The following is a 19,093-nucleotide window of genomic DNA, read 5'->3' as shown; positions in this document are numbered from 1 at the left end:
ATGGGCGAGAATTATTGGGAAGAGATAGGATCTTTTTCACTGTTTTTGGGAAATATACCACATAACATACTTCTGTCATCCGAGGAACTGAATATAGAGGGAGATGGCAAAAAAGGCATGAATAGTTTTCATGAGAATAATAACAGCAGAAGTAATCATTTCGAAGCTAAAAAAGGAAAATATGGTGTGAAGAGCATGTTACCTACAAATAGTTATATAAGGGACTACTTTAATGTGGCAAGAAAAAAAAAAAGTGACAGTAACAATACCATTAGACTCGGGAATAGTGGATCGCCGGAATCAAACTCTGATTGTTCAAAAAATGCCAACGATAATGCCCGTAATGGTACATTAAAAACAGGAAATGGGTGCTTATTAAATACAGGTCTAACAAGGAACGATTTGGAGGAGCGACTTGCGAATAAGATCCAAGAACTAAGAAAGAGAGGAATGAACAAGAAGAACAGTAAAAAGGACGAATTTGAATTTGGAAGAATAAAAGTGAACGATGAAAACCCAAATAAGAACCACTATTTAGAAAAAAAGGATTCAAAAATTAAAAAAATTAACAAGGCTCTTCTTGATATTAAAAGAGAAGAAGAAATGTTGAACAAATTGCCTAAAGAAGAAAGGGAGAGTAAAATGAGGCAGATAGCCATGAGCAAGGCAATCAAAAAGGCACAAGGAATTAAGGTTAAGGACAGTAAATCAAAGTTATTAAAATCCAAAAAACGAATTCAAGCGAAAAAGAGAAAATCGAAAAAGAGATGGGATGAGATAAAAAAGCAAGTATAAAACGTTTCTTTTGAATATAAATAACCTTATCACATACATGTTACCCCTACCTCCCACATTCTTTGTTGCGTATAAACATACTAAGTCTCATCTACCAACCTAAATACTATAATATCCACACCCCCTTATAATACCGTGCATTTATGTACATAAATTAATGGTATTATACTCACATTCAGTAAATTCATAAATGTCTTAATAAATTGCTTTTAGACAGACTCGAACTGCAAACAAGTGTATGCCATGTGTATGTACAGCCACATGCATGCATGCATGTGTAATTTATGTGATTTGGAATGCAAGTTTCTGTTTGCGTGCAGCGTTTACCTCCTCTTTCAAACATTTTTCTTCCTTCTGCCTTTTATACATAAACATTGAGACACATACACCTTGTTCGTTTGTTGTGCGTCACTACTTTCCATAATTCACCAATTCATATATTTAGACGAACGGCCGCGGAAAGTTGTTCTTTACTACTTTAACTGCGTTGCTTACACCAGGTGGTAACTGTTTTATGATAAAATTTTGCCTTCCTTTTCTAAACAACGGTATCACAAGTGTATGTACGCTTTTGGGCTTTATGTTTTTACAAGGACCTATATTATTTGTCCGGCCGTGTATAAATGCACATATGTATATATATGCATGTTAATTTACACTCCCACGTATATTTACATGTCATGTCTCATATATAACCATGATACCAAGTAATTTTCTTTTAGTTGGAAGATTCGAAGATAGAACCGTAGTTGTTTGACGGAGATGTACTCTTTTCCGTTGCACTGCCTGAAGAGGCCCCATCATATGGGTCATATGACCCAACTTGGGACGAAGAACCTTCCATGGAAGAGGAAGCACCACCAACACCTTGAGACAACGGTGAAGGCTCGATACTTTTTGATTGAGGAATTGGTGTCTCATCCCCAGGAGACACAACACCATCAATGAGTTTCTTTCTCTTTTCTTTCTTGTGTTTTTTCATATCCTTACTTATATTTTTAACCAATTCTTTTCTTTTCTTCTTTTCAGCTCTTTTCCTTTGTTGCAATTTACTGTATCCTTCTTTACCCAGTGCCTTTTTCAATTTACTGTTCCTAAAAGGCTTTCCCAAAAATGACCTAAATTTACTAAATTTGCTACGTTTAAGGTCATACACTATCTTTTTAAGATTGTATTCGCTTCTTTTGCAAACAGAGTATTTTCTTTCAACCTTAGCAAAGTCTATCTTCACTCTGTTTGATTCTTGCATTGCCGACTGCACCTCAAGCTTAAGCTCCTCAATTGTAGAAGAAGACTTTTCTAAATCTTCTTGCAATCCAGAAATTGAATTCCTAAGCTGGGCATTCTCCTCCCTTAATGAATTTGAGTCACTGATAATTTGACTTAATTGACTAACTGTAAATACAACACCGTCCACTGTAATTGTATCTCTATTATTGTTTCCCACTGATTCAGCTGCATTGGTTATTCTTTCTTGCAAATCAATAGCAACCTTATCATTCAAAAAGTGATGATAAAACTTTAATTGAGCGAACTGTCCCACTGACAAAACATACCATTCGTGATTCTGCTTGACTGCTTTCTCTAGTGTTGATTTACATATTTCCACATCTGTCACTTCTGGAATGCTTATGGTTGCCATGCCGTCCGGGAACACTGTTTGCAACTCCTGAATTGCCTCCGTAACTATCTCTTGTTTCTTATCATAATTTAGTGAATAAAAAAACTTTGCAAACCCACTTAATACTTCCCTAACAGAAGTAGATATAACCGTTTGTGTTATTCCAAACAACAATACAATAAGTGCTGATACTAATTTTAATTTCATCTTTGTGACTTATCTACGTATCTTTGAACTTTAAATTAATGCTAAACAGAAGCTATACTCCCTATTGCTTATTTAATGTATCCTGACTATTATCTACGATGCTACTTAACTTAAAAATATGCTGGCATTAATAATCTTTGACCACCAAGCAACCAGTTCTCAAATGTTGGCACGAGAATAATCGCCAATATTACGGCAATTATATGTATATGTTTTATACTCGAATCCTATTACTATTACACTTTATTATATATACATAATATACGTAAATATTGCTGTATGAAACAAAAACACTAATATCCTTCTTTTTAACTCTTCACTAATTTGAGATCATTCTTTATATATTAGAATTTTTAGATCGCTGTGGCGCCAAAAGCATTTTTGCTTATGAGTAAAGCAACTTTTCCCACTGGGTTTTGAAAATACTTTGATTTATATGAATTCTACGAGATATTTTTAGTTTACTTTGTTTATCCCTTTGATATTATTCCATTCCACATTTTCATTTGTACTTAAGCAATGTAGCTACGAGTGACCATTCCCTTCATTAGGAGAACATAAAGGTCGGAGTCTGGGATGAATGTTTATTGAAACGAGCATACATGCACGGCACGGTACATGCATGTCTGCTCCATCCCCATTCATCTCAGCCGTCTTTCTATTTCTGTTTAATGCGTTTGGTCGTTGCAGGTTGATGTTGCTAGAGGGAAGTAAGGTATAAAATTAGGAGGAAATTTAAATTCATTAGTGATTTACAAAAGTACTAAGTATCGTAAAAGCGCTATATAGGCATCTCGCAGTCATTTATTGTGTATCAGGGATCAGTAACGCGTGTTTTGGGCTACTATTTTTAATTACTACTAATATGATAGATAGAATAAGTGGATAAAAGTGAGCGAATATTCGGTTATTTCCTTCTTTTCATTTTACCATTTTAGTAAACGAAAGCAGTTGTCTGTCTGGAAAAGAAAACTTATTAAAAAATGCATCATACAAATACATCAGTTGAAATGTAATCCATTCTTCCCCTGATAAAATTTGAGGAGTAATTTATCGACGTGGATCTTGATTCTGATGTAGATGCTGATACTGAAGAAGAGAGACTAGACGACTCATTAGCACTAACATTGGTTTCCTTACTTTTGCCCTCTCTTAATGCCTTTTTCCTTCCCATTTTACTGGAGTTGTTTGAATTTAAAGACAACATAGTAGACTTATCGCAATTCGAAACACCATCACTTTTTCTTGTATTCCTTGTAATGAAAAGATTCGCACCACCACCAATAACTATATTCGTGCCTTCATCTATTTTGTTTTCGTCCTTCTTTTCAAACTTTGGAAAAGAGTCTCTCAATGAATCTTTAGAATCAGATGGAATTGAATTTATATTTTCCAATTTTTTGTACTCTTTCTTATTATTATTAGTGATTTCAGCAACATTTTTATCCTTTTTGCTGCTTACTGATGGCATTGTTGTATTGCCACTTTCTACCTTCTTGTCAGAAAAAGACGGCGATGACGAGGATTTTTTTGTCGCTAACTTTGAAATGTCGCCGTTTTCATTATTGCTTGTATGTACTGCCGTCTTTTTTGTTAATTTGGTTTCTTTCTTTTCGCTGATTTTACTATTATTGTTGTTAATACCAAATGTTAAATAACCAGCACCATCATCGAAACAGTAAATATCATCCTGATAAGACGATATTGTTTTAAAGTCATTATTTGTGCTTTTTCGACTTTCCTTTGCCTTATTTGTATCTATCTTGCTCGCATTAGTTGTGTTGATTTGCTTCACTTGTTCATTCTTTGTCACCGTTGATGCTCTTGTTACGCCTTTTTCTTCTATTCCATTTTCTTTTGCTGTTGGGTTTTTCTTACTCGTTTTATTTAACTTTGATATTGCTTCCAGTATTTTACTACCACCAGTGTTAACATTGTTCCCCGATGAAGCTAATTCGTCGTTTGATTTGTTAATTGTCAGCTTTTTCACTTTTTTAACATGAAAAGGCGACTTTTCATCAACGTTAACAACACTAGCTTCTGACTCGCTCTTAGTAGTACCACCATTAACCTCATTTCTTGTCGCTAGTTTGTTGCTAATGCCTGAAAATAACTTGCTTTTAGTTTTAACTATTCCACCACCAGATCCACATGGTCTTGAACATGAATCAAACTCAGAGCTAAAATTCAAACTTGAATTTACATTAACATACTTTTCCCTATTTTTTGATGACGATGATGACAAAGAATTTTTTCTTATTTGACTTGAGCTTGTTTGTTTATCATCATACTGCGGTTGATTGTGAACTATCTCATCATCATTGCACATAGTGAGAACGTTTTCTACACAATTAAACCACTTAAACCTATTTTCCCATAAAGAAGGCAACGAATAACTATTTAACAACTTATTCGCCTTGTCCATAACCTCTTTTTTTTCCGTATAATATCTAGGCGAGTTTACTCTAGTTGGATATCTTGTCTCTATTGTTCTTAAGTCTGATTCTATGTTTATTTTTCTGAGTTGTGAATTCATCAATTCTTCAGCTATTTTCATTGCCTCCTCCATTTTTCTCGCTCTATCTGTATCTGAGTCACTATCTGACGCGACATGATGATCTTGTCTTTTTAGACTATTCACCGGTAAATGTCTGCTTCCGAGATTTTCATCTTTAAATTCAATATTCTCCTTACTGCTTGCTTCGCTCCCTTTAGTTTTTTCCTCAGAATCCATTGATGCTCCCTTTCTATCAATAACTATTACCTTATTTGTACTTACAAACAACTTTGGTGGTAAGCAATTCGCATTAGTCTTTTTTTCAAATGCATTTATTCTTTCTATCATACTTAGCTTTACTGGATTTATTTTCACACCGTTAGTTAACTTGCTCATCTTTTTTATCGCTTTTCCTTTATATTCAGCTATATTGTTGCATTGTCAACTAGCCTAACAATAAATATTTGCTTCTCTCGCTATTATATTATTATTATTATTTTTAACACTGTCAATGATAATAATAATATTTATAAAGCTAATGTAACTTGTTATCACTTGGCTTTATTTTTCCAATTTATGCAATGTGTATTTGTCCTAACCTGCTTATATGCTAATATTATTTAATTATTTGCTTTCTTATTAAGTCAATTTTCCTTTATTTTAATACAATGCAAATTATTCTATGCACGTATATAATTAAAAATAATATATTTATTTATGTTACTCACACAACTTTGTTTATAAAGCAAATATTACATAACTTCACTTACATCAAAGTATCCTTTATTTATCTTCCCTCATACACACCAAACTTTGAGTTTATTTATTCGTAATTTGTGTATAAAATATTGATTATATATGACTTTTATTTACACATTTTCACACTATTTATTTTTGCACACACTGCCTATTACCACTGCTGTTGCTATAAGTGTCAAAAAATTTAATCCGCATGAATAAAAATGCATGCATGCAAATACATATTTAAATATTACACACACTTTGTATTTTTGAATATATATCAGGAATCACCATTCGTCATGTAAAAAACCCTTTTGGTTAAGTATTGGTTGTAACTTTAAGGCACAAATGAACAGAAAGCAGAAGGTACTGTATCACTTGTGTTTGTTTTCACTTGTTCACCTATTTTTGCTTTGTCATTACTAATAGACTAAAATTAATATCCTATTCTTCTATTCTGCTGTGACTGTCACAGCATCATTTGTACTCTATTATTCTACAGTCACAACTATATGAACATCTACATTCTACTTAGTTTTTGTTATCATGTCACTAATCATATACTAACCAGAATTTCATTTCTTCTGCCACACAATACCTTCGTTTGTATACTAGTTGCTAAACTATCCGCACACTATTATCGTTAAAGAAAGATAACGCAAATTCCTTAATCCCCAAAAAAGCAAAAAAAATAATATTACTAGTCATTCACGTTAAAATATGCCAACGAGCATCCCGTTTCATTGCAAATACATTTTCAATAACATTTTTCTAGACAAATAATTAAAGACCAAAACTGCCTGGCGGCGCTATTCTAGGCGGCGCCATTTGCATTTTTTAATAAAATATGATCTTGAATTATGCTACTAGAAGTTTAATGGGATGGAGGATCATTAAATAGATCCAATGGCGCCAGTTTTTAATAGTATAAAAGGTAACGTGGACTTAAGAGTAATATTAGTAGATATGAATATAATTATATGAAACGAAGAGAAATAGTTTGATAAATCTGACTTTTAGTAATTTATGTCTTTTGCCATTTCCCTTCTTTAGACAAAGTAGGAAGAAGTGTATTTGTATTAGGGCACCGAAAAGGAGGTGAGAATATAAAAGAGGTGATATAAACAGGAAAAAGTCAAAAATTCAGAGGTAAACCAAGTATAAACCAGTTGATATACATTAATACGTATATTCGCACTTGCATATATATATGTGATGTATATTGGATAGTGTTTCGTCAAATTTTCATTCAAGAAGGAAAAGGCAATTATTTTCTCTCTTTCAGGTCTATAGGGTAAATAACAATATAGTGATACTGAATCTTTTTTATTTTTATTATAAGGGTAGTATACACAAAATCAAGGGTTAATTAGAGATACCTAATTTGGAGATACATAATATGAAGAGTACTAAAAATGGAAATAGTGTTGTAATAATGAGAGCTGTTTTGTATAAGTTACTCTTATTTCATCTTTTGCATATATTATTACCGATAACATGTTTACTAATACCGGATCAAACGAAGTACAGGCTTAGTTTACTGGTTGAGAGGGAGGTGAAAAGCCATGACCGTTTGGTGGAAATTATAACGGAAGAAAAGTTGAGTGAAGTAAAGAATATAATATACCATTCGGTTGCCCTTACAATAGATAATAATAATAATAGTAATAGTAATATACTGGAACTATGCAATAAAAGAGTTGAGGAAACACTTTCTAAGTGTGAAAACAAAATACCAGATGATTTTGCAAATAACTTGTGTTACAATATACTGAATAACCACATTAAACTTACATTAAATAGACAGCATTACGCAGAAAATATATATGAAGTTGTGATGAAACATTTTGGAATAAATAATAGGACCAGTGGTGACGTAGTTGACTACTATAATAATATAGGTAAAGAGAATGAAGTGAATAAGCAAATAATAACACCAGAACTTTCCTATATGATTTCAGATTTGTTCCCAATCAAACCAGACCATAAAGATTGCGTAATTGTGATCATGCGTGTAATGTCACTACCACTAAATATATCAAAACAAGACGCCGAGTCTATGTGTAAAGAAGTACTTAATTTGAGGAAAGAAAAGCTGTATTACAAATCAAGTAACAATAATAGTGAATTAATTGATAATGCGGTTAAAATAACCGTTCCAAAGTCTAAATTGATTCCATTTAGCAAAACTCCGCCCTTTATAGATGTTAAACATGCTCATGGCATTGCTGGAATAAAGTATTCTTCAGAAAGGGTTAGCTCATCAAAAAAATCGGATCAAGGCTTTAACAAGTTATTATCACTTCCATTTGTGAACTCGCCAGTTACTTCAATAAAAGAATCGGAAAAACAACTTTTATATTCACACAATCATACCACCGGCAATTATAATCCAAAAAAAATACCAAAATTAAATGGTAGAGAGGAAATGGTTTTTAATGATGACGTATTTAGTGGACTTATTCTACCATGCAGAACACTAAATTACGAAGGTAAACTACTGGCATCTCTGTTGTTTTACTATAGCGTTTACAATAAAATACCAATTACTGTTGAAGAAGCTTGTATAGTATGTATGAAAACCGTTTATATAGTGTCTATATCAATTCCAAAAGACCCAAACAACCAAAGAAAAAATGGTGGTATCGTAAATGGCGAAATTGTAAATCCATTTGTACCAACTTGTATCCATTCATTTATGACGCTTTCTACTTATTTGCCCACTGGAAAATTCTCTACGGAATATCTTCCAAGTCTAGTAACTTCAGAAGCAGCTTCTAGAGCTCTTGGAAAATTATGTGGAAAAGTTATGAGTCATTATATACAAATATTTGGGATGATTGGAATTGGAAATCACAACATATCATGTACTCCTGGGCAATTATTGCTATTAAACTCCCTCCAAAATAGATTATGGATTAACCACAACGCTTTATTCTCAACAAATGAAATTGCACAAGTTGCTTGTAGGGTCAATTTAGACACAAATGCTAGCCAGGCTTCATCTGAATGTATTTCACTACTAGACAAGATAACAACTAATGGATTATCCCAAAACGATATCAAGTCATTATGTCAAGATACCATAAAGTTTTTACAGCCACAACCTTTAGTAACCACACCCATTTTATTTACCATAAGCAATGTACTTAAAACTGCTATTGAGAGTTTAGGTGGTCCGCATTATGTGTCAAAAGAAAAAAGACCTCTTTATTTGGTTGATTACATTAAAATATCCAAAAAAATTATATTATTTATCAGACCAAAAATTAATAAAAAAGAGTACATTTCTTCATGTAAAGCTCTTATTAGTTCTAATCTGAGTTTTTTACTACTTTCTGAACAAATTACCCATAATATATGTAAGATCACATTTACTCCAATAAAGAGTATTATCATTCACTATTATACTCCACAAGAACTCCAAAAACATCATAGAAAGCAGTTCTTACCAAGGACTTTACTTATTAAGAAAACTATTACTAGCTTTTCAAAAATAATTGAAAAAAAACTCCAAATTAATAAATAAAAGGTAAATTATAATGTTGTACCAATTGTTAGATTGATTTTTCTATCTTTCATCTTTATAAATATTAATATATATCTCCATTGTTTCCAATAATTATTCATATAGTAAACCACTTTTATTTATGAAGTTTTTTTATCCCTTCTGTATCTGTTGCATGTACACATGCACATTAAAACTGTGGCATCTTTGCAGCATACCGGCCTTGCATGTGGATATCTCTCAAAACACATTCAAAAAGAGCCAAACGAGATGAGGGAGAAGAAGCAGACAAAGAATGAATTACCATCAACGAAGCAAATATACATTACCGTTTATTACAGAAAGTAACTACCGAATATAAACAATGCTAACTACTATTTCTTAACGTTCAAAAAAAACACTAAAATTAAACAATATAACTTAAATACCAACCAAATCGGTGAGCATAATAAAACAGATTAGAGTAAACGAAATAATAACAATAGGGTGGATAATGTATAAAGTCTATTATTTAAATTACCAAGTGTATAATAACTAAATCTCCTTTTAAAAACCAACCATAATTTAAAAAAACCAGATTAGACTGAATAATAAAATGTTATGTCCAACACAAAATATCACCATTACCAATAATAATAACAAATATTATCATTTACCTGCATTGTCATATTATATTATCCGAATATTATGTTCATAACAATAACGAGTTAATATTATTATACTACGGACAAAGTAAATAGTATTACTACATACCCACATTCCCTTTCCGACGGAAAAAAAACTAATGAGTGAGAGAAAATACCAAAACACCTACTTCGCTTATTCTTTATTAATTATACATTGATTACCATCAATAGATTCTTTTTCTTCCAATTGAGAGAGAATTGTACTCAAATCCCCAAATCCGTAAATCCTACCAATAATCGTGTCTACATAAGGATTTCCAGTTTCATCCAGTTTCAATATATCTGAATAGTGCTCCCATTCAATGCCTTCACCACCGTGAGTCCATTTCTCTGGAGCCTTAATTTGTGTGTGGCTAGCCGGGAAGGCAGCTCTGGGTCCAATATCATCCACCTTCTCCTGAATCAAAGGCACATAGTTGTGATCTTCTGACAAAAGATCTGTTCTGGATGCAGGCAAACCAGCCTTAGGGAGCGAGACTAGAATCGTAAATGGTAAGTTGCAGCTTGCTGTTCCCGGAGCAGGAGCACTTGTCCTAGATGCTGGTCTCGCCGCATGTTCTGTCTCCGGTGATTTTGATATAGATGGCATAAACATATGATTTGTGTTAAAATCAGAAGGTAGGCCCGCTCTAGATACAGGCAAAAACGATGTGTTGTTAAGGAATATCCTTGTAAATACAGGAGTGAAACCGTGAATCCCATGATCTATAGGTATTTTCGTTCTGGATGAAGGAAGAGACCCTGTTTCATAATTAGTCTCATTTGCTAATCTGTAATGCGGGATATAACTATGATTTCTATCAGTAGGCAATCTTGTTCTATATGCCGGATTCGAAACCTCAACATGACCCTCTAATTCTTCATTGCTATACAGTATCTTTGGTGCATAACCATGACTCGTGTGATCCAATGGTACCTTTGTTCTAGATGAAGGAAGAGATCCTGTCTCATTAAAAGTCTCGTTTGAAAATTTCAAGTGTGGAATGTAGCTATGGTTTGTATGATCAACTGGTATCCTCGTCCTAGATAAAGGTAATGATCCCTTCTCAATGTAATCATCTTTATGTTCCATTACCGGTATATAGCTGTGGTTTGAATAAATTTGTACACCAGTCCTGGAAGCCGGATATGAAAATATCATATCACCATAACCGTCATCAGCTTTAATAAAGATTGGAACAAAGCTGTGGTTTTGATCGGCTGGAAAACCTGTCCTGGAAGCTGGATAAGAAGCTGTATTGTTTGTCATTCCCATGTAATGATCATCGTATATACATGGAATATAAGTATAGTTTGTGTTATCCACAGGAATTCTTATTCTAGAGGCAGGATAAGAAGCCGTTTCATTCACTGCTCTTCTTTGGGATACCGGAATGTACCCGTGTGCACTATTGTCTATACTGGACAAACTCGTTCTAGATGCAGGTAAACCATAATAGTAAATGTTATCACCCAAGGACTCATTTCTAAGTTCAAATAACGGGATGTAAAGGTGACTTGTATTCGCAAATGTTCCTGTTCTTGATGCTGGATAAGAGGCTCTGACTTCTGACAAATTGTAATGAATTACGTATATTTGTGGGACATAACTATGATTAGTATGATCAACAGGTATTCTTGTTCTGGATGAAGGAAGGGATCCTGTCTCATTATATGTTTCGTTTGAAAATGGAATATATGGGATAAATGTATGATTTCTATCTGTAGGTAATTTTGTTCTATATGCTGGATTTGAAACCTCAACATGACCCTCTAATTCTTCATTGCTATACAGTATCTTTGGTGCGTAACTATGGCTCGTGTGATCCAACGGTACCTTTGTCCTAGATGAAGGAAGAGACCCTGTCTCATTATATGTTTCGTTTGAAAGTGGAATATATGGGATAAATGTATGATTTCTATCAGTAGGCAATCTTGTTCTATATGCCGGATTTGAAACCTCAACATGACCCTCTAATTCTTCATTGCTATACGGTATCTTTGGTGCATAGCCATGATCCGTGTGATCCAATGGGACCTTTGTCCTGGATGAAGGAAGAGATCCCGTCTCATAACGAGTCTCATTTGAAAATGGAATATATGGGATAAATGTATGATTTCTATCGGTAGGTAATTTCGTTCTATATGCTGGATTTGAAACCTCAATATGACCCTCTAATTCATCGTTGCTATAAGGTATCTTTGGTACATAGCCATGACTCGTGTGATCCAATGGTACCTTTGTTCTAGATGAAGGAAGAGATCCTGTCTCATTAAAAGTCTCGTTTGAAGATTTCAAGTACGGAATGTAGCTATGGTTTGTATGATCAACTGGTATTCTTGTCCTAGATGAAGGTAATGATCCCTTCTCAACATCACCATCGTCAAATAAATGTCCAATTGGAACATAACCATGATTGGGATCACTAGGTATCCCCGTTCTAGAGGCAGGATAAGAAGCTGTATTGTCAGTACCACCTAAATTCTTTTGAATGGGTGGAACGTATCCATGAGTAGTGTTAGTAGGATAAATCCCATGAAAATAAGGATAACCTTTATTAGAACCTGCATCAACGTCCTTTATAATATGTGGGAAATAACTATGTCTGGACAAATCTGGACTCTTTCTTACTGTGACCTTAGTTTGTACTGAATCCAATGGTAAGTATTTTGGCTTAAAAGGCCTGTAATCTGTATGAGTAGCAGGGAATGATGCGCGTCTTCTTAATGTTGGAGCCGAACTAAAGCCTTCATAGTATTTTTGTAAACTAAACTTTTCAAAGGCTTTCGTACAATCAGACGGGCTATTATTTGTAAATTTAAATTCTAAAGATCCACACGCTACCAAAAATATATACGGTATTTTTGAAAAATATAATGGTCCTCTGAATAATATCATGTTTGGTTCAGAATTCATCCAATTATCCAATAAATTCTTACACCTGTAACAAAATTCTACGTTCTTTATTATCAACTTCATAAATTCAAATGGTGGTCTTTTTGGCCAGGGGGTACCCATACCTCTACCTGGTTGAAATAGTAACAATTCCAGAACATTCTTAAAATGTTCCCATTCTTTTATATCGCGAATCTTTTTCTCCGCTATGTTCTTATTGTCATTTTCTTTACCATGTACCAATGCTAGTAATACAAGTATTAATATTGATACTCCCTTTAATCGGGACAACAATCCCCTTTTGTTTGTCTTTATGTTCATTATTCAATCCTAAAATGATAAATCTTTTATTTAATATTCAAAAAGAGAAAAAAGTGGATATATGGATTATACTCCTTTATATTGTTACTCTTAAATGTCAACTATCCCCACTCCTTTCTATTTTAGAGTTAGTTATTTAAGCACCCTAAAAGAAATATTTTATTTGGCAAATTTCTTTTATTAGCTCTTAAATATTAAAAAAATAAAAACTCTAATTTTATTCTTCGAATGATTGCCTTTTTATTTTATTTACTTTTCCTTTCAACTTGGGCCGCAGTCTTTTCAACAAAACAAAATATTTACCTTTTTAATGTTTTCTTATTTCACTATTTATTTATACCTATTTAATATTTAACTTTATATATTTATTTCAATCTACCCTTTCCATAAATACGTTACCGCACTTTTTTCCTACCCATTCTTGTATATATATAATCTTCCCCCCCCCCCCCCCCCCCCNNNCCCCCCCCCCCCCCCCCGATACCCTTTTATTATTTTCTTTAAATAAGTAGGTACCTCTGGAAAAGGCGCCAATGGGATTGTTAATTTACATGTATACACAAAAATTATATTGTAAAAATAATTAAAATTAATCTTCAATTTAATACCTAACTAAACTAATTAATTACTAATGATATTATATAAACAATGAGTCGTATATTTACATTTTAAAACTCATTATCATATAGCTTCCCCATATTATATGTGAGTAATGAAAAGTAAATCATACAGATAAATATTTTTTGTTACTATCGCCTTTATTATTATTTTAAGCAGTGACTTATTTTGTTTAGTTACATATTATATTATTGTCTCCAAGTTAAATTTTCTTCTCTCACATGTCCATTCGGTCCCGCCTTTTTTAAATGTATTTATACATGAGTGTATTTATCTTTAAACAAATGAAAGTGTTAAAACTAACACTAAAAATACGTATATTATTCTTTTCATAATTCTTTAAAAAGTCATCGAGCATGTATTTGATTTTACTGATGCATTTACTTTCTTCACACCTCCTTTATTACTATCCGTATATTCTAGCAGTTTATTCTTCGGTTTAATTAATAATAGTAGTCATGCATTAATGTCTATATTATTTTTCCACCACCTCTTTTTTTAATATTTCTTTAATAAATGTTAAATACCATATTTGTTGTTAATTATATCATGTCTAGTAATTGATTGTATAACACATGTATACATTATCTTATATTTAAGTTTAATTTATTTAAACACTAATAATGCAATCTAACAATATTACATATTATTTACAATTATTTCATAAATCTTGATTATATTTTACATAAAATACACTAGTTTATTGCTTTAAAACATATTTATTCTCTATATTTACTTTTATTATCCATAGATATACCACTTTCTACTTGTCCCTAGTACAAATAGATTTTTAATTAAATTTATGAAATTGAGAATACTTGCCTTGGACTGTTGCATATAAGTGTCAATAATCTAAAACTAATCACCACCTGTATTCAATATTCTTGATGTCTCTTTTTCACGTTTAAGCGATTCGTCTATATCTTCCTGTGTTGCTACAGGTCTTAATGTTGTATATAGATCTTTTAATGCAACGTCAATTTGTTGTTTTTTTTGATACTTCATTTTGCCTGTTAATAATAATGCGTCGAAGTACTCTTTATTGGGGATATTACCACTCTTTTTACTCTTTTTTTTAATTGATTTCGCCATTCTTGATGAATTTCTGACAACGTACTTGAATGCTTCCAAAAACTCATTTTTAGCATTTCTTAATGCTTTTATTGCCTTATTATAACGTATTGGTTTTTTACCTACAACTCCTCTTGCATATCTGTAATATTTATCTAAGCCTAACGATAAATGTTTTGTACACTTTCTAGCCTCAAATGGTGATTTAGATTGCGTTAACAACACATACTTATCTATTGCTAGATTATTTAATGAACATATTACATGCAATATATATGCTGCTCTTCTTGTTAGTGCTAATTTTGATATTAATATCTCTTTCCTTTTTGCTGTTATTTTCTTACCTGGTGGACCATTTATTCTTTCATTTAATTCAGAATCTACTATTTCACCAAATGCTTGTAATATATCCTCATCCAGAGTTAATCTTGGTCTTATAAATGCTGCAACTGGCATCATTACCTGTATTTCAGTAGTCTCCGCTTTTGCGGACATTAATCCTCTCCTTTGAGTTGGTGTAAATTTAACTGGACCATCCCAATTTATTATTTGTTTTAATTTATCAATAGGTTGTGTAGGATTAGATTCCTCGCCATTTATTAATCCCATGATTCCTGATTCATTCGGTAATTTTACTTCAACCAATAAATGTCTTATTCTCTCATCATCCTCGTATTTAGACAACAAATCAGTTTCTTTTATGTTTTCTATACCTATTATCTTTATATTTGCTTCTCTAGGTATTAATGATTTTGATTTATATTCATTGATTAAATCTTTTACTGTTGATGTCACATATACATCAGGTGAAATAAATATTACTGTTGACCATAATGTATCAGTGTTCCTTATCACAAATCTAACAGGATCATTAGGATTTTCCAAGTGCAAAGCATCATTTTCTACCCAAAATTGCATATCTGATTGTACGCCCAGTTCATCTAATGTTTTATCGTCACCCACTAGTTTTCTGCCACTCGAAAAATATATTGCTACTGTATTAGGGTCATTACCACGTCTTTCTGCTAAAAACGATCTCACCTCACCCAATTTTTTTGTTGCCCTTCCCGATGTAACAATGGTTGTGCCATCAGGCCATGAAAATCTTAATCCTGTTAATCTTTTTGATCTTCCATCACCAATACCACCGCTTAAATCTACACCTCCTGACAAACTGGTATCAACTTCACCATTTGAATCTATTTTAACCTCTATTACATCCCCATCCTTTAATTTATATGAATCTATCGATGCATCTGCATTTGCCATTTTATGAGACTCCGTATCTCCATCATTTATTTTTCTACTTAATGTAACAAATTCTGGACTTGTTCCTTTTAAACCAGCTATTGTTCCCTTGAATTGACTCAATTTTGATGATAATGGAACAGGTATGTTACTTGTTGTATCGTCATCCCATTTCACTATTAAATTTACCATACCATCTCTTATTATATTGCCATTATCATCTTTATCCAATTGATCAATTACTTCAACAAATAAATCAGTATTTCTTGTTATTCTTGATTCTTGAACTGTTTTTTCTGGTAATTTTTCGTAATACCTTCTATATAATGCACCATTTTCTAACTGTTTTTCCGAGAACAAGCGTATTTCTTCTGGTCTTAAATTTCTTCTTCTAGCTATACTTGATACTATTGACCTTATTTTTGTTGTTGGAAAACATACCACTTGAACTGGTGCCAAATCCTTATTTATTATCATTATATTTAAACTAATTGTTTGTTGCTTACCTAATTCACCTCTATTTTTATCTATTTGCTGTGCTCCATCTACATATTCCTTGTCTTGTATATTGTCATATGGTATTACAGACGGTTCTATTGGTGACCCTGTTAATTTTACTCTAAATATTATACCCGGTATTACCCTTAATTTTCTCAATGTCAATAAATCATTTGATGGTATTACTGATGTTGGCATCATCCTTCTATCTATACCGATCATTTCTAATTGTATAGAACTTGGTATATAACTCCTTCTCCATGCTATCAAACGTTTTAATTGTTTTATTGTTGTTGATGGATATACACCTAGTAGTAAATCAAAACCAGTAAAATCATCAAATCTTATTCTTATGTCCATTGGTATTTCATGTCTACCTGTTAACTTATTAAAGTAAGAGGGCTGTAATGTGATATACTTATAAGGTCCGGTTCTTACAAATAATTCAGTATCTTTTACTATATTTAATTGACCCATGTTATATCCTCTTAATCTTCTCCACATAACCACTTGCCCATTTATATCTATATCCTCTATCTCCAAATCTATATCTGAAAATGGAACTCTTAATGGACCTGATAATGCAATTCTTACTGAATCTACTGATGTATTTTCCCACACTTCCACAGAAAAGCGTTTCTGTGAATGTGGAGCGTCCTGACATGTTAGATATATCCTAAACCTACTTCCTCTTCTAAATGGTAATTCTGTCCTTGAAAAATCTGTCTCTGGACCTGTTACTATAACTACATCTCCACTCCTTATTCCCAATTCAAATAATGATAATTCCGCTTCTGGTGAATTTATACTCAAACTCATTGGTTTTGAACTACCCTCTCTCATAATACCTAAACGTATCATATTTACTGGTATATTCTTTTGCGAGTTTATATCATATATCAAATCTGAACCTGTTCTACTATATAGCGTTGAATATGCAACATTTACTCTTTTTGACAGGAAATATAATTTTATTTTCACTTTTTTAAGTATATATTCACCTGGTATTCCCGTTTTCATTGGTGGTCCATGAAACGCACCTGGTGTTTTACCACCAACATTTGCTCTATCCATTTGATCATGGTGATAATAATAATCATCGTACATATCTCCACTAGGCTTTCTACTTTGTTTCGTGTTGATGCCACTGCCATAATAGTCACTTGAATATTCTTCACTGGAACCAGGAACACCACTGCTCGTATAATAGTCATCAGAGGTATGTGAACCACTACCCGAGTATGTACCCTGAATTGTCTCTGGTAATACTAACATTATTGGTCTATTCAATTCTTCCAGATTTAATTCATCTATCGTTGATTGAATGGGTAATATATTTCTACCATCTGATATCTGGTAGTTACCTGATATACTAAATTTTCTTAATAGTTCATCTCTAAGTTGTCCTATTGTTTTCATTCTATTAATTATTACATCCTCCAATATACCATCCGGTAATGTTACTTTCAAGTGTGCATCCTCTGGTGATAATTCTTGATATTCTCTTCCTGAATATTTTTTATTATCTTTAACCCCAGATTCAATGAATGATCCTGATCCTCCTACTGCACCTGCCGATCCATCTGTTGTTGGTATTGCTAATACTAAATCATTTGTTGGTATTTTTATTATTTCTGTTTCAGTTGGTATGTTTGCTCCTGTTGACTCTAAAACATAATTATATGATGTCAAATCTTTTTCATTTTTTCTTGATTTAAAAAACGAAATAATTGCTTGTCCCAGTGTTGTTTTTGGTGAACCTGATAATCTAACTTCTGTTGATGAATCTTGGAAAAATACACTGAATCTGTGTTTTTGTACATTTTGATCGCCAGTTTCTGCACCAAATACCCAACTTATTTGTATTATAACTACAATAAAGTATAATGTCCACCTCATTTGTAATTTAATTCCAATGAGGTAGCTTTAAAAAATAAATTATTATTATACTTAATATTTATTAACTAATTTTATATTCATATCCACAAAATTATGTTTCCAGTTATATTCTTCTATTGCTACTTTTTTAATTCCTTACTTATGATAGTCTCACTAATTTTACCTTTTATATTTATTCCTTTATCTTCTTATCACTAGTTTGCTATCCCTTTTCTCTATTAATTCATCATCAGGTTTCTACTTATAATAACTTTTCAAAGTCAAAAAAATGCTTCTTAATTATTTTACCTACTTTTTACCTTCAATTAGTATTCATATTAATTAAATGTGTGTACACACATTAACACACACCTTAATTTGCCATTTACGCTCAAGTCTTTATAAAAATAAACATATAGAAAAAAGGTAAATAAGTTAATGAAACTTGTTTTCTTAATGCAACTAAAATTATACTACCAATCCTTTATTTTGTTGTTTTCTTCTCTTGATGTTTATTTTATTTTATGGT

General features: G+C 32.3%; 6 protein-coding genes across 6 annotated transcripts; 2 read left to right on the top strand and 4 right to left on the bottom strand.

Annotated features, from left to right (window-relative positions):
- On the top strand, window positions 1-795 carry FG379_001801 (uncharacterized protein; the record flags this gene model as incomplete). Its single annotated transcript, XM_067327404.1, has 1 exon — window positions 1-795. The coding sequence occupies one exon, from the start codon at window positions 1-3 to the stop codon at window positions 793-795; it is 795 nt and encodes a 264-aa protein (XP_067184835.1).
- Window positions 796-1,513: 718 nt separating this feature from the next.
- Window positions 1,514-2,623, bottom strand: FG379_001799 (uncharacterized protein; the record flags this gene model as incomplete). Its single annotated transcript, XM_067327402.1, has 1 exon — window positions 1,514-2,623. The coding sequence occupies one exon, from the start codon at window positions 2,621-2,623 to the stop codon at window positions 1,514-1,516; it is 1,110 nt and encodes a 369-aa protein (XP_067184833.1).
- A 988-nt stretch (window positions 2,624-3,611) lies between these two features.
- Window positions 3,612-5,516, bottom strand: FG379_001798 (uncharacterized protein; the record flags this gene model as incomplete). Its single annotated transcript, XM_067327401.1, has 1 exon — window positions 3,612-5,516. One exon carries the CDS (start codon window positions 5,514-5,516, stop codon window positions 3,612-3,614), a length of 1,905 nt encoding a protein of 634 aa, XP_067184832.1.
- Window positions 5,517-7,296: 1,780 nt separating this feature from the next.
- Window positions 7,297-9,390, top strand: FG379_001797 (uncharacterized protein; the record flags this gene model as incomplete). The annotated part of the gene is made up of 1 exon (XM_067327400.1): window positions 7,297-9,390. The coding sequence occupies one exon, from the start codon at window positions 7,297-7,299 to the stop codon at window positions 9,388-9,390; it is 2,094 nt and encodes a 697-aa protein (XP_067184831.1).
- Window positions 9,391-10,188: 798 nt separating this feature from the next.
- On the bottom strand, window positions 10,189-13,251 carry FG379_001796 (YLP motif containing protein; the record flags this gene model as incomplete). Its single annotated transcript, XM_067327399.1, has 1 exon — window positions 10,189-13,251. One exon carries the CDS (start codon window positions 13,249-13,251, stop codon window positions 10,189-10,191), a length of 3,063 nt encoding a protein of 1,020 aa, XP_067184830.1.
- A 1,476-nt stretch (window positions 13,252-14,727) lies between these two features.
- On the bottom strand, window positions 14,728-18,585 carry FG379_001795 (uncharacterized protein; the record flags this gene model as incomplete). Its single annotated transcript, XM_067327398.1, has 1 exon — window positions 14,728-18,585. One exon carries the CDS (start codon window positions 18,583-18,585, stop codon window positions 14,728-14,730), a length of 3,858 nt encoding a protein of 1,285 aa, XP_067184829.1.
- Between the last annotated feature and the right edge of the window lie 508 nt (window positions 18,586-19,093).

This window comes from Cryptosporidium bovis (assembly GCF_009768925.1).
Source record: "Cryptosporidium bovis isolate 45015 chromosome Unknown contig_25, whole genome shotgun sequence".
Classification (NCBI taxonomy): domain Eukaryota; phylum Apicomplexa; class Conoidasida; order Eucoccidiorida; family Cryptosporidiidae; genus Cryptosporidium; species Cryptosporidium bovis.
Note: the sequence above shows the minus strand (reverse complement) of the source record. Positions and strands in the feature narration are given on the sequence as shown.